This window comes from Kazachstania africana, chromosome 4 (assembly GCF_000304475.1).
Source record: "Kazachstania africana CBS 2517 chromosome 4, complete genome".
NCBI lineage: Eukaryota > Fungi > Ascomycota > Saccharomycetes > Saccharomycetales > Saccharomycetaceae > Kazachstania > Kazachstania africana.
In genome coordinates this window covers 682,005-697,167 of record NC_018943.1, presented here as the reverse complement: position 1 = coordinate 697,167, position 15,163 = coordinate 682,005, and the positions used below count along the sequence as shown (strand labels likewise).

The 15,163-nt window shown below is 35.2% G+C and overlaps 9 protein-coding genes across 9 annotated transcripts; 5 read left to right on the top strand and 4 right to left on the bottom strand.

The window, feature by feature from the left end:
• Positions 1-107: 107 nt before the first annotated feature.
• APM3 (Apm3p) lies at positions 108-1,475 on the top strand (the record flags this gene model as incomplete). Its single annotated transcript, XM_003957090.1, has 1 exon — positions 108-1,475. One exon carries the CDS (start codon positions 108-110, stop codon positions 1,473-1,475), a length of 1,368 nt encoding a protein of 455 aa, XP_003957139.1.
• A 567-nt stretch (positions 1,476-2,042) lies between these two features.
• On the top strand, positions 2,043-4,811 carry FOX2 (bifunctional hydroxyacyl-CoA dehydrogenase/enoyl-CoA hydratase FOX2; the record flags this gene model as incomplete). Its single annotated transcript, XM_003957089.1, has 1 exon — positions 2,043-4,811. The coding sequence occupies one exon, from the start codon at positions 2,043-2,045 to the stop codon at positions 4,809-4,811; it is 2,769 nt and encodes a 922-aa protein (XP_003957138.1).
• A 167-nt stretch (positions 4,812-4,978) lies between these two features.
• On the bottom strand, positions 4,979-5,218 carry QCR10 (ubiquinol--cytochrome-c reductase subunit 10; the record flags this gene model as incomplete). Its single annotated transcript, XM_003957088.1, has 1 exon — positions 4,979-5,218. One exon carries the CDS (start codon positions 5,216-5,218, stop codon positions 4,979-4,981), a length of 240 nt encoding a protein of 79 aa, XP_003957137.1.
• A 686-nt stretch (positions 5,219-5,904) lies between these two features.
• On the bottom strand, positions 5,905-7,596 carry RSC4 (Rsc4p; the record flags this gene model as incomplete). Its single annotated transcript, XM_003957087.1, has 1 exon — positions 5,905-7,596. The coding sequence occupies one exon, from the start codon at positions 7,594-7,596 to the stop codon at positions 5,905-5,907; it is 1,692 nt and encodes a 563-aa protein (XP_003957136.1).
• A 187-nt stretch (positions 7,597-7,783) lies between these two features.
• Positions 7,784-8,287, bottom strand: MEH1 (Meh1p; the record flags this gene model as incomplete). Its single annotated transcript, XM_003957086.1, has 1 exon — positions 7,784-8,287. The coding sequence occupies one exon, from the start codon at positions 8,285-8,287 to the stop codon at positions 7,784-7,786; it is 504 nt and encodes a 167-aa protein (XP_003957135.1).
• A 215-nt stretch (positions 8,288-8,502) lies between these two features.
• On the top strand, positions 8,503-9,258 carry MRPL13 (mitochondrial 54S ribosomal protein mL50 MRPL13; the record flags this gene model as incomplete). Its single annotated transcript, XM_003957085.1, has 1 exon — positions 8,503-9,258. The coding sequence occupies one exon, from the start codon at positions 8,503-8,505 to the stop codon at positions 9,256-9,258; it is 756 nt and encodes a 251-aa protein (XP_003957134.1).
• A 227-nt stretch (positions 9,259-9,485) lies between these two features.
• KAFR0D03500 (uncharacterized protein) lies at positions 9,486-11,537 on the top strand (the record flags this gene model as incomplete). Its single annotated transcript, XM_003957084.1, has 2 exons — positions 9,486-9,611; positions 9,702-11,537. The coding sequence occupies 2 exons, from the start codon at positions 9,486-9,488 to the stop codon at positions 11,535-11,537; spliced, it is 1,962 nt and encodes a 653-aa protein (XP_003957133.1).
• A 247-nt stretch (positions 11,538-11,784) lies between these two features.
• ECM9 (Ecm9p) lies at positions 11,785-12,891 on the top strand (the record flags this gene model as incomplete). Its single annotated transcript, XM_003957083.1, has 1 exon — positions 11,785-12,891. One exon carries the CDS (start codon positions 11,785-11,787, stop codon positions 12,889-12,891), a length of 1,107 nt encoding a protein of 368 aa, XP_003957132.1.
• A 193-nt stretch (positions 12,892-13,084) lies between these two features.
• OSH6 (oxysterol-binding protein OSH6) lies at positions 13,085-14,389 on the bottom strand (the record flags this gene model as incomplete). Its single annotated transcript, XM_003957082.1, has 1 exon — positions 13,085-14,389. One exon carries the CDS (start codon positions 14,387-14,389, stop codon positions 13,085-13,087), a length of 1,305 nt encoding a protein of 434 aa, XP_003957131.1.
• Positions 14,390-15,163: the final 774 nt, after the last annotated feature.

Below are 15,163 nucleotides of genomic sequence, written 5' to 3'. Positions count from 1 at the left end.
TTTCGTATCTGCCCGCTAATGAAGAAAATATAAGTCGAAAATCAAAAAGGTAGTGCTGTATAATATATAGAATAGTAAAGATTGTATAGATTTGGCAACGTCAGGCCATGTATATTGCATTTTATATCTGTGATACTAAGAACCAACTGGTCTTTCAGTATCTTTGTGATAGTATAGCACCCCATTTCTCCAAGCTGCTGACTAGAATACATTCACTTTGCCCGGAAGTGTTAGACGTTGAAACTCGTGGTAATGTTAGTAAAGATTTGAAGATATACAGGTATTTTTCCGCGACGAATAATTTAAACTATTATGCATTGACTATTGTGAGCCGTCATCATGATTTGGAGCCTCATCATGTACTGGAAAGTATTGATACTTTGTTAGTGGAATATTTCAATAAGACCAATTTAACTACAACTAAGATTATGAATAATTATGATAGAATGACGATTCTTTTTGATTTATTGATTGACGGTGGCATAATTGATGGTAATAATTTCTACATGAATAAACTAAGAAACCAAATACCTTTGAAGAATGATTTTTCCAACTTTATTAACGATGCAGCTAAATCGTTACAAAAGGGACAAGCTCCAAGTAAGACAGTAGACAATGAAGTGGTTCCCTGGAGAAGTAAAGAAATTAAAACAGTTCGGAACGAAATATACGTTGATGTGAAAGAGACCTTATATGTTACTTTAATTAAATCTAATAGAGCATCACATAGACTAAAATTACTTAATGGGTATATTAATGGTAGCGTTAGCGTTGATTCTTCTATTGGTGGGGTACCTATGCTAGAAGTGTCGTTTGGTGGCTGTGACTTCAAAGATATAATACCTAAGTTTCATGATTGTGTTGAAGTTAATGAATTTTTAACAAATGATGGTAATATAATTAAATTTATACCACCAGATGGTAAATTTCAATTGATGGAATACAGTATGGCGTTGTCATCGTTTAATGACAATTTGATAAGTTGTAATTTTACGAATGGTTTAGGTAATAGCAACGATGAGTTCGAAATTACTTTAAATATAAATAAATCAAATAAAGTTCCAAAGATCAACAATTTACAAGTGTGTCTGAATTTTGAGAACAGAGAAGGACAAAGCAAAGTTAAGATATTGCGGAATACACATGGAAGGTTTGAATATGGTAAGAACACATGGATATTTGACAGTGAATTATTGACCGGAACATTACCGGTATTGAGGGGATGTGTAGAAGAGGAGACTAAGAATGAAGAAGATGGTGGTATTGATGGAGAAGGGAGAAGAATATTGTCTAAGTTGAGGCCAGAATTACGTAGTGTTATAATGTCATTCCAATATGAGGGACAACTACCTAGTGGAACAAGAGTGTCTAGCATCAACATAAGGAACGACAGCACGTCGAATCCTCAAAGACAACAGTTATTTAAAGGTGTGAAGTACGTTACCAAGACTTCGAACTACGAGATTCGTGGTTGAACTCATTAAACTAGTTCATGTCGTGATGATGCACAAGAAAAGCGAGTATCGACGCAATGACAGCACATGCGTCAAACTGTCAGATCAATCCATTTATATACGTAAAGCATGTACATATTATGGTACAACGGTACTTTGAAGATTGACAAGGTCCACTATTTGCCGCCGAAGGCAGCTCATCGTTTTAAATGATATATATTTTGGAATGCAAAAAAATATTGCCGGTGTTTAGCGGATGCGTTATTCCCGAGACGACCATTCGGTGTCTCCAAGAAAATTTCTTGCTCGGCGGCTATCTGCTTCTGCCCTTCTTTCCTAAGGGTCGAAAGCCAAAGAGTAAGAGAGTGGACACGCGGGATAAAGGAAAACTGTATATATAGAGAGAAAACAATTCTAATTAGCGCCCGTAGTATGGGGAATGGGGAAGTTAACATTACTTAAGTATATGTGATATATAAAAGGGTAGAGATTCTGACATTTTTTTTTCATTTTCACATCTCTCTTAGTTTCTTAATTTTTTCTTAATGGTAAATAGGTTAAATTGAAAAACTACTATCTTACGTATATATGTCGGAATTATCCTTTAAGAATAAAGTTGTCGTCGTAACAGGAGCAGGTGGTGGTCTGGGTAGGGTATATGCTATTGAATATGCAAAGAGAGGTGCTAGTGTGGTGGTAAATGATCTGGGCGGTAGTTTATCTGGTTCTGGGTCAAATGCAAGAGCCGCTGATGTCGTCGTAGATGAAATTAAAAATAAGTTTAACGGTATCGCTGTAGCAAATTATGATTCCGTTAGTGATAATGGTGAAAATATAATTAAAACTGCAATCGATAATTTTGGTAGCATTGATATTTTAATCAATAATGCGGGCATCTTAAGAGATGTTTCATTTGCTAAGATGTCTCCAAAGGAATTTGGAATTGTTATCGATGTTCATTTAAATGGTGCCTATAAATTGACAAAAGCTGCTTGGCCTTACATGAAGAAACAAAAGTTTGGAAGAATTATTAATACAGCTTCTCCAGCAGGTTTATTTGGTAATTTTGGTCAAGCAAATTATAGTGCAGCAAAATTAGGTCTTGTAGGATTTTCTGAGACTCTAGCAAAAGAAGGTTATAAATATAATATCATGGTCAATTCAATTGCTCCATTAGCCAGATCAAGAATGACCGAAAACGTCTTACCTCCTCATATCTTGAAACAATTAGGTCCTGAAAAAATTGCGCCTTTAGTATTATATCTCACTCATGATTCTACAAAAGTTACAAACTCAATTTTTGAATTAGCTGCTGGCTTTTATGGTCGAATTAGATGGGAAAGATCTTCTGGACAAATTTTTAATCCAAATGAAAAATATTTCACTCCAGAAGCAATATTAAATAAATGGAGTCAAATCACCGATTTTCAAGATAAAACTTTTAATAAAACTCAACATCCTTATCAATTATCAGATTATAATGATTTAACAACAAAAGCTAAAAGATTGCCTTTTGAAAATGACCAAGGGTCCATTAAGGTTGATTCTTTGAAAGATAAAGTCGTGATAATAACAGGTGCAGGTGGTGGTTTAGGTAAATCTCATGCAATTTGGTTTGCCAAGTATGGTGCAAAGATTGTAATAAATGATATAAAAGATCCTGCTAGTGTGGTGGAGGAAATTAATCAACGCTACGGCTCCAAAACAGCAATAGCTGATACTCATAATATTATCACCGAATCACAACAAATAATTGAAAATACTATTAAAGAATTTGGGCGTGTTGATGTGCTCATAAATAATGCTGGTATCTTACGTGATAAATCGTTTTTAAAAATGACTGATGAAGAATGGTATTCTGTACTACAGGTTCATTTATTTGCAACTTTTGCAATGTGCAAAGCTGTCTGGCCAGTCTTCTTAAAACAGAATTCAGGTTATATTATTAATACAACCTCAACATCAGGTATTTATGGTAATTTTGGACAAGCAAATTATGCTGCTGCTAAAGCTGCAATCTTAGGATTTTCAAGAACCTTAGCAATCGAAGGTCAAAAGAAAAATATCAAAGTCAACGTCATTGCACCTCATGCCGAAACTGCAATGACAAAGACAATTTTCAGTGAAAGAGAGTTAAGAAATCATTTTGATGCTTCTCAAGTATCTCCATTTGTTGTTTTGTTAGCATCTGAGGAATTACAAAAAGTTGTTGGTAAGAAAGGTGTAAATGGCCAATTGTTTGAAGTTGGAGGTGGTTGGTGTGGTCAAACTAGATGGCAAAGATCACCAGGATATGTCTCTTTAGATCCTCATATTACTCCTGAAATAATTAAAGAACACTGGAATCAAGTTACTAGTTTCCCCAAAACTAAGTCAATCAATCCAAGTTCTACACAAGAATCTTCCATGGCTATCCTACAATCTGTTCAAAAAGCGGTGGCTGAAATGTCATTAGGTGGTGGTGATAGTGGTGATTCTGGAAGTAATACCAATCCAAACGATCGTATTTTCAGTTATTCTTCAAGAGATTGTATACTTTATAATCTTGGCGTCGGTGCTACAAGTAAAGAACTTCAATACGTTTATGAAAATGATGATAAATTCCAGGTATTGCCAACGTTTGCTGTTATCCCTGGTATGAATGCATTAGCTTCAATTTCAATGGACGAATTGGTTGATAACTTCAACTTTGCTATGCTATTACATGGTGAACAATATTTCAAATTAAATCAATTTCCAATACCTACTAAGGGTAAATTAAAGACTTCAGGTGAACCTTTGCAAGTATTAGATAAAGGCGGTAAGGCAGCCGTTGTTGTGGGGAAATTTCAAACTATGGATGCAAACACAAAGAAACCAGTTTTCTATAACGAATCAACTGTTTTCATTAGAGGTGCCAGTGTGCCTGGGAACAAACAAATCAATAAAATTAATGAAAGAGAGAAATTCGCTATTCAGTCATTCAAAGTACCAACGGATAGAAAACCTGATTTTGAAGCTGAATTTGAGACAGCAAAAGATCAAGCTGTACTTTATAGACTATCTGGTGATTATAATCCATTACATATTGATCCAATGGTGGCACAATCGGTTAAGTTTCCTAAGCCAATATTACATGGACTATGCACGCTGGGTATAACGTCTAAAATTTTATTTGAAAAATTTGGTGTGTTTGACGAATTAAAAGTTAGATTCACTAGTTTTGTCTTCCCGGGTGATATATTGATAATTAGAGCTTGGAAAATTCCAAATACTAAGATCATTATTTTCCAAACATTCGATAAGTGTAGGGATGTCACTGTACTAGATAATGCAGCAATTAAGCTAGTCGATGACACTGTAAAATCAAAATTATAATAGGTTGAAACAAAAAACCCACTATTCTTCCTTTTTCTTCCTCTTTTATATAATGTTTATATTACGTATTAGTATGATTAGAATCATTCATTGTTGAAACCTGTCATATCATTTTAATATACATATGAATAAATATATACGAATGGAAATTATTTATGATTTTTCCATTAGTTAATGCTATCTTCTGGTGGTATTTCCTTCTTCCAATGTTCACCAAAATACGGAATCTTTTGAAAGAAATTCTGCTGGAAAAGTGGCCATCCTTCAACGAATACGAATACTCCTACTAATGACGCACCTCCCCAAAGCATCAAATTTGGTGAATAATTGAAGAATAAATTCTTAAAATTTAGTCTTCCCAAGTGTGGCGATACCTTAGAACCAAAATGTGTATTATACTGCATCATACTGCAAGTTAGTAGATTCTACTCTTCAAAACAGGATATAGACAAATATTACATACGGTACGAGCCATTATCATTCAATCAATTCAGCTAAAAAATATGATAAATGCTTATCTTAGCTAGCGCTTCTTGTCGTATATCTTAATGAGCATCCCGTCTTTTATATACATCTTTTTTTCTCGATGGTTATATATAACTTAATCCTATTGGCTTTTCAACTCCGAAAGTCCTCTGAGCATATATCGCCTATTTAAAAATTCAAGCGGACTAGTCGCGTCACAGAGCTAATTGTTGCGACTGCATCACAAATTGTAGATATTCGGAGTTGTGGTGCGTTTGCCATATTGGTGCTAATGATATCTGGTGCAGGCTGAGGATGTGGACTTTTACTGTCCTACTGCAGCTTATGTAGCAATGTCAGGAGGTAGTGAATGTTTAAAATGCCTTTACAATTAGCAGCAAACATTAATTAATCTAGAATACTTTACTGTGATTAAGAATGCAGATACCCATCACATAAGACTACTTGTAAGAGTAAATTGTGATCTTTCTTGATCATTTATACCTATTTTGATTCTCCAGCATAGGATGTGGACTTGCTTTTTCGATTAGCACAACAACTGATAGCTGCAGACAAAAAAATAACCTTAATTTTACAAAATTGTATATACAAATATGATGGCATTCTATCATGGTAGTACATTAATCCAGAACCTCAATAATTCGCTCTCTTCAGCATTTTCCATTTCGCATTTGTATTCTAGATAATTGAGGCCTTCATTCAATCTAATATCAAATTTGGTAATTGGATCATTGTCGACTTCCTCCAAATCTGGTTTTGCATCTTCATTTTCAGGTTTTATCACTTTTGGTTTGACATCATCTCTTGGTTTAACACTTTCTCTGTTCAAAGTTAACGATGACTTTAATTTTGGATCTTTCACGTTTGCTACCAACGTTAGAAACGTTTGTACTGGTTCTAATGAGAACGAAAAAATATTTTCATTTTGATTTAGTTCATTGGCTTTGAAAGTAAATTCTAACCAATTTTGTGTACAGGCAGGTCTTGAACCTGGCATTGGATTTATTGCTTGATTATATAGACTTTTAGAAGCAAACAATGTTACTTCATCTATCATGTTAAATGGTTTGAATTTCATTGTAAATTGCTCGGATATTGGTTCTTTATTTATTGATTTGACAATGTTATATTTCAAAATCTCTGGTCTTTCCTCATCAGCTCCAATGGAATATATTCTTGACTTCTTTAGTTGTGGCTCATTGTTGGTTGTTGGTCCCAAGAGGTAATCCTCTGTCAGCAATGAACGTGTATATCCATTACCGAGACCCTCAATATTATTATATGCATCATCATCCTCATCGTCATCAGGAAGTACAATTTGATTTGGCTGTGTTGAAGATCCCAGATATTTTTCGTATTCGAATTGATCAACTTCTAATTTCAATTCACCACGTTCGCTTAAATCTTTTAGTTCAGGGAAAAATTCATCTAAAATCAAATGGTCAAAATATTCTAATAGATTCAAGGCACTTTCATAGATTAACGACGTTGAATCATTAAAGATTAGAGCATTTTGGAAAACTAAATGCATATCGATGATGAAATCATAAATCTTGGGATAGTAACTTAAATCTAAGTTCTTTTTAACTTCAGAGATAGCAGAGGGCCTATGAATAACTTCATAGTACTCTGGCAGTTCATCTTTATCCACAAATTCCATGAAGGGATCACTTAGTTTAATTTCATCATCTAGACCTTCTCTCTTTGGACGGCCAAGTTCATCATTTACAATCTTTTCCGTAGCATTAATAACTCTCTCCAGATATCTAATTAATCTCGTCTTAATCTCGTCATGCATCATATAGTTTCTTTTCACATTTTTTGCCTTTAATGTCTCATACTTGACAAAATTTATCATTTGGAAAGCATTTTTCACAATTAAACTATCAGATTCGTTGTAAGAGAGACAATTTTTGGCTAGCAGCTCGACATCTAAAAGGAAATTGTGTGGACCGTCTTGATATTCATAATCTCTGGATTTAATTTCATTGATCGAAATAGGTTGCTGGATTTTGTAATAATACTGTGGATGGAATTTTCTACTTGGCAATTTGATAAAATCTTTGAACACACCTTTATACGTCTCTGAGAGCTGATCCAACGTGAAAGTAACAAATCTATTGAATTTAGGAACACTCCAATGATCTACAAACAGCTCAGACCTAGGATCTAATGGTTGTGAATAATCGACTTCCGGCTGTCTACCTTGAGTTCTAGGAACTTTCCCTGCCACGTACTTGGGGGATTCCTCAACGACTACTTGTTGTTCATCAACGGTCTTTCTCTTTCTTGGAGGCATATTTCCTATCCCTTTATTATCAAATGTATATTACAGTTTGTTATATAGACTAGTGTTTATTATACTTTTTCTCTTGAGTTTCTTTGATATCTCGCTTCTTCGTTACTAGCATTTTTCGTCTAGAGCGATAATCATATGATAGTTAATAAGATGCGCCGGTGATGGTGAACTGCTCTTATCAGCAGGGCTAGAATGCCATTGTCAGGTCGCCTGGAGGTGTTATGCGGAGTTGTTCTTCGAGCTCTTCGCATATTTCTTTATGGAATATCCTTAGATACTGTTTCATTTCATCCGAGAGTTCCGTCTTTGTATCCAGTGCAATGAAATCGCTATTTGCTGTCTGTTGTGTTATTGTGGTGGGTGCTGCTTCAGTAGTCGATTTGTCCTCATTCCCATCGCTGATATCCTCCGTATCCTTGGGTATATCCAAATCACCACTTTGAACGACTATCCCACTATTATCGATCATTGAAATGTCGATGAGCTTGTCATTTGTATTTGCTACAATTTTCCGTAGCTGGTCGTCCCTAATACGAGCCTTTCTCTCTCTTTCTCTCTCTTCTTGTTGCAGCGAGCTGTACTCTTCGTTATCATTGTCATTGTATCCTGAACCGTATCCATGCTGATGCCTCAATAACGCTTCATCTTCGTCTGAACTCCTGTCCCTCCAGCAACTGAAGACCACTCCCATGATCTGTGAAATCTGTTTATATTCTTGCGAAACCCAACTGAGTCTTCTTATGTTATCCAGCTCTTGTCTTTAGCTGTTTTTTGGGAAAATGTTGCTTCTTCTTTTATGGCTTATCAAATATTATTCCGATACCAAAATCAGGTAAAAGTTAAACAAATTGGGCTCGATAATAAAGCAAATTTTGTAGACAGTAAAAAGATTAGCCAGATATAATAATGAATCTTGTAAGACATCAGGGTGCTTCCTATGTCATCAGGAGAAGTATTGTGAGTACTCAGCCCAATTACAACTTTTTTGCATGGTTTAAAGATAGAAAGAAGCAAAAAGCGGTACATAATCAGAATGTAAGGAAGACAGAGGCATTAATCAAGGATATTGAGTCTGGCACTGATGTGAGTAAAGATATGGGATCGTCCTCTACGAGAATTGACTTGGTTCCAGAAAATTTTGTAGGTAAAAGGCAAGTGAAGACAATCTCACTGAAAGAAGTTCCATTCCATAATTGGTTATCAAAGTCGAAAGTAAAGACAGAGAAAGACCTCGACCATCATATTATTGAGGCTTATAATCATGCTTTCCCATCTGCAGCGGTGAAGGCCATCAGGAATGGGAAATTGAAAGCTCCATTCGTTGATGTAACCTCTAAATTCAAATTCAGCAAAAGATTACAATCTCTCACAGGATATGCAATTTCAGATTATCAATGTACCATACTGTCAACACCATTGTCCTTCAAAGACTATTACATGAAAGAGATATTAAGTGGTAAAGCATTAAGGTTTAATGAAAACGAGCCAAATGCAATTCATTTGAGTAAAGAATCATTTACTTCGCCAAATGTCCATATTGTCGAGGATACACCAGTGAAACTACAAAAACGTAAGTTCAATGAAATTTTGAAGGAAGTTAAAATGCTAGAGGAACAAGAAAGTCATGAGGCTATAGAAAGGGCCAGAAATTTTGATAATTGAAAAAAGTTATGACTTGTTAAATACTGATCAGCTACACCTCTGTAAATATATATCCGAACGACCTCAAGTATCTCAAAAGTCACCTCTTTGTAGATACAATGACTTTTGACACTTTGCGTCAGACGGCAGGACTCAAAACAAATAAAAAATATTGAATATTCATTATAAAGTTTGTGACACCATGCTTTGATTTACCTACATTAAAAGCAAGAAACAATACAGAAAGGATGTTGACTTCATTTATTTTATCCCTTGGTTTGTTCTGTAGCTTTGTTCACAGTAGTGGGGTCGAAAACTACGAGTTGTGTCCCACTCTTGATTCGAAAGAATTACCAAAATTTTTAAGCAGTTGTGTATGTATGGTACGAACACTTCGTTCTGTGAATAGACTGTAAAAAACAATGTTGTTTACTAACATATATCCACTTTGAAGTTGAATTCAGGATTCTGGTCTAAAAGAATGCATTGAGAGAAATTTTGAAGAGGAGCCATTTTCTTGCTCTTTGTGTGTCATTGTTAATAACCAAACATTGCAAGATGAAAATAACTGCTATTGTGCTCAATGTGCAGTGGAGGTTTTAGTTGCTACATGTTTTAAAGAGCATTGTAACTCTGTGGAAGAATTCGATATTTTAAACTCAGTCTCCAAAGAATTTGTTTCTGACTCGAGACCTTTATTTAGTATCGAAGAACCTTCTAAGACTGAAAACCTAACCTACCGCAAAGATAAGAATGATGTTTTATACCGTAATTTGCTTTCTTTTGAGAGAAGTTCGTTGATTGACCATATACTAAACTCATTTCAGCCAGAAACCAAGGATGAAACACAATCATTTAATGTCCTACAAGCTCGAGATTATGTTCCTGATCAAGCATTGTATTATACCACAACTGAATATATCACTACTTATATTCCAAAGGAAAGAACTACTACAAAATGGAAGCCAATTGTGGTAGAAAGTGTACAAGTAATTGACAAATGTTCTGGAAAGAAGAAAACCACAACAATTTGGGATGTTGAAACAATAACTGACACTGAAGTAGAAACTCAAATCCATACTCAGATTCATAATCAAACTAAGACTCAGATATCTACTGCAACTAAAACTAAGACTGCGACCGAGACTGAGACTGAGACAGAAATCGAGACAGAAACGGAAACAGAGATCAAGAGGAAGACTGCAACTGCATATGAGACTGAGACTGCAACTGCAACCGAAACTGAAACTGAGACTGAGACTGAGAGGTATTTCCATCACGTTACTAAGTATGAAGACATTACGACCACCACAGATTATAATATAGTAACTAAGACAGATTATGACACAATTACCAAAAGGAGAATCAAATATAGACCAATCTACAAAACAGTTACCGAAACTGACTATACCGCAACGACAAGAATTAAATATAAACATGGTTATGTGACAGAAACTGAGACAGAGCTTGAACAGACCACATTAACTTTGAAAATGGGCCATACGGTGACTAAAACGCAGTCAATTGAACATACAACGACTGACACAACAACGAAATATAAACCTAAAAAAAAGCTTGTGACAGTTACGGTGACAAAACCATCAACACAAACACAAACGGCAACGGTAACGGCTACTACCACCAAGATAAAGAAGAAATGGAGACCCGTGGGAATAGTCACTGTGACTGTGACTGTGACTGTTACTACTAAAGTAGTGGGTAATATGCAACTTCCACTACCCAAATTTCCAATGATGTCAATAATAAGAATGGGGGCCCTCAACGGCTCAGATGATACATCAATCCCATATGTTGTGACAGCTATCCCTACATCCAAAGAAACAGAAGATCAAACCGTACCCACGTCAACTGTATTACCCTTGACTATTCAAACAAGCCCTCCCACTTCAGCAATAGTAGGATCGAATCGGACGACCAGTAATTCTACGGTTCCACGGGTCACCGCTGCAGTCGGGAAGAATGCAAGGGCTAGTCCAACAATAGAAGATGCTGAAGTTTCTTCTGGGTCTTCACAAATGAATTCACATAAAATGCTCTCGACTGTTCTGGTTATTTCATTCTGCACCTTGGCTGTTCTAGGAATTTCTTATAATCCAAACTCCTCTAATAGTATGAATTTGTTCAAATACTACAGTAAGGACAACGAGGATGAGCAAGATGATTCCTTCTCTGATCAAGAGATAGAGATAACGGATGAAGAGTTCCATTCACTGTCAGTTCACGTGCCAAAAGAAGGACTCACTCTTAGTCAGATGGAAGAATTATTGTGCGTCGATTGACTTCTAAGCAACGGCACATTTTGCACAAGACATCTATTTAGCGCTAATTTTCATAACTTTTATTCACATATAGATTTGATAGTCAGTAGTATATGTATACTATACAACGTAAATATATATGTTTTCATATGTGTCAATATTGCTCTGTGCAAACATTTTTTGTTTGATCTCCGGAGAAGTTTAATATCGAAAAAGTGGTAACCAAACAGGACATCGAGCAAACTTGTACAAGCAGACTGACAGTGAAATGATAAGTACCAAGGGAAAGTTTTGTAAAGAACTTTTTGAAATACTTACGTCTGAACATTCTGTTAATCAATTCAAGCTGACCATTGCTCCTGATGAGGAGATAACGTCCAAAAACCATTATTATATCGACAAAAGTAATGACGAAACTAGAGTTGAAGCAATCTGTTTTAAATCCACATACGTTTCCATTTTCATGGAAGCACACAACTTTCTGAATCCAGGGTATCTGAGTCTTATAGACAGTATGTATAGACTAAAGAATATGCCGTTTTTTAGTGTAATTCAAATTTACCGTACTAACATTGTGACAGATTTTGATAAGCAGTACGAAGTTTACGTATTCACAATAGGATTATTACTGACCACTACTGAAAATAAGACAAATCTAAACCTTCATGAAGAGATTTTTTTGAAATTACTGTTGAAATTAGAAAAAACAAGTTCCTCTTCACAAATAATAACCTTTTTTGAGAATGAACTCAGGGTAGTAGAAAGGTTGTTGAGCTCTTCAAATAATAAACTAAATAAATCATCTTCTTTATGGTACTTTTACAGAAAATTGTACGTCCTATCACAGAAGATACCACTGTTGAGCCAAAGAACTGATAGGGACATTATTATTAAGACGCATATCTATTCTGCAAGCGAGCACAGATCTAATTATTACTGCTGGAATACAGCAAGATGGTTTTTCTATTTGTTTCCCCCGTCTTCAAAAGAAATTTTCCTCAAGGCTACTGAGAAGTTTTGTTTTGCAAATACTAACGACTGTTCAGCCTGGAGTGCATTGGGTTATATGGTCAGCAATGATGTAATTGAGCAAAAATTTACTTTTGAAAATTATAAATACATTGAAGGAAAATATTCAGAGACTTTTCCTGGTACTACATCGCTTATACAATCAAATTTTGGCATTGAAATGCATTCCTTTTCAGAAAAAGTTGCTCAATTCATAGATAAGTTAGAAGTCAAGGAATGGCCGCCATTCCTTTGCATATTGAAAATTCTACACTCTATTCCAGAAGAATCTCTGCAATCTACTTCATTCGTTAATAGATGGAAGAATGAACTTAACTCCTTCGAGGAAAAAAATAGGGTTGATTGATTTCTTAAATAATCATCCTACGATTCCACCTTCATTTTCTAATAATCTAATGCTAACAACTTCAGTGAAGCATTATGGTATGAAAAAAGTTTTTTTGAAAAAATGTAATATTACTAGTTACTAATTATTGTGAATATATGTTATATGTGTCCCGTCACAGCGAATTTATTCGAGAATTGGTGATTATTTATCTTTATTTGTGGGATGACTGTATGTCATGTTTCTTGTACGCTGGTATGGCAAATTTTTCAGTTAATCTCTGCCCCGGTAAGATCGGAACAGTTTCTAAAATACTTCTTATTTGTGCTTCATGGTCGTTGCCACTTGGTATGCCTTTGTATATCATGTAATCTAGAGAACTACCAGACGGAAGTTTTCTAAACAGTTTTGGATGAAATTCGACGCCATCTTCCAATCGTCTTTTAGCTAAGGCTCTTTGTTCGTTCTCAATCAATGATTTTTCTTCGGTAGCCACCTTATGATCACGAGCAGCTAAAGCGTCACAAACTTTTTTCCAAAGTCTTCTTGATTCATACCCTCCCTGCTCTTCTAATGGTCGAACAATTGGCTTCAGTGGACGGTGTTCATGCGAGTTAAATAATACAGTTTTGGGGGCCTCAGCTTTCTGCAAATTTTTAACGTACATAATATCGTTCCATTTTCCTGTTATTTCATAATACTTTTTACCAGTATAATCCTTGATAATCCCATGAATTGCATCGTACGTACCTGAGATAAATCCTTTGGTTTTAAATTCAATGTCAGCGAGATATTTTGGACCTTTTACTATGGCATGATCGCCCAATTCGAATTTCATTTTACCAAATAGAATACCTCTTGCATACATATTAGGTTGTGTAAAAGAATATTTTTCAACTTCCTTGGTATCTTCATCAATTATATCCAAAAATTGTAGAATTGATAAACCTTCCATCATTGCTGCAGATGAATTTCCTAAAAATCTCGATTTTGGAATTACTACACCATCAGCCCTGATATTAGATTCTGGAATCATATAAAAATATGCAGATTTTGGTGGATGATGACTTGTCTGCTCAGCAATGTAGTAAGCTTGCTGTTTGTTGGGCAAATTCCAATATGCTGTGAAGTATTCCCCTAATATAGGATTCAATGGTTTTTTGACAGCTTTTGGAGCAATATGCCAACCAGAAAGATACCACTTAATAATCTTCAAAAATCTTTCTAGGGTATCCTTTTCTGCGTGTGCATCAAGTAAGAGGGAGGGAAATTGGAGTAAATTTGTTATTCTTTCAAGCATGGACTTCTTCTCCAGTATAAAAGTTGGTAACGTTATATGTGATAAATCGGATCCAGGTCTTAATTGAGAAATTATATTGAGTAAAATACTCTGTCCAGTTTCGTCATTCTCATCAATATCGTCTGTATCCTCTGATATGTTTTCAATTTGCACGTTCGAGGGGGTGCTTGTAGAGCCTTGTTTGCCATAACCTCCAACTTTTAGTTTATTGAGGGACATAATGTGCTTTCTTGTGACCTGTATTAAATAAGAATATTATTATGTTGGTTGGTACTTATCACTGCCTTTTAACGTTCTTTATATACAGAATGTAGTAAATTCAATGTCTGCCTTTACTTTTAAGCGAAAATCATTTATGACAACTACAACAGAATGTACACTCTCACTTTAAGGCAAGAACTTTCTTTTCTGAGAAGACTACCCCTTTTATACTTTTCAGTAGGCAGCAGCAATAAATTGTGTATTTTAACAATTCCTGCAATTACGATGGACGAAGCTCGAGCCACTCGATGATGTCTGTTCCAGCCTTTAAAGGATAAGAAAAGGAAAGGCTGCAAAAGACAGTGCTATTTATAGAAAGCGAAGGATCAGTCGTGTTTATAACCAACAGTCGGAAGCTACATCTAGATATGCTGATAGGAAGAGGAAACTAAGCTTGAATTCAAAATTGCTGGGAGGAGGTTGGCCTTTTTCTCTGCACTATTCTTATTACTTCCAAAAAAAAAAAGAGTAACTTATTGAAAGGCTTATTATGGTTTAAAAATTTTATACTTCTACTGATGTATATGTTTTATCCTTTTCTTGATTTTTCTTTACCACGTTAAAGCTGCCATGTTTTCTTTACTTTTACGTTTAGTTCTGGTCCCACAGGGTTAAGAGCTCAAATCATTATAATTTTATTGCGGAAGAAAATATCAAATTTAGTGCGATCAATCCAAATTATCAAATTTAATTAGTCATTACTTTGTTCTATGATTTTTGTTCTTGACTATA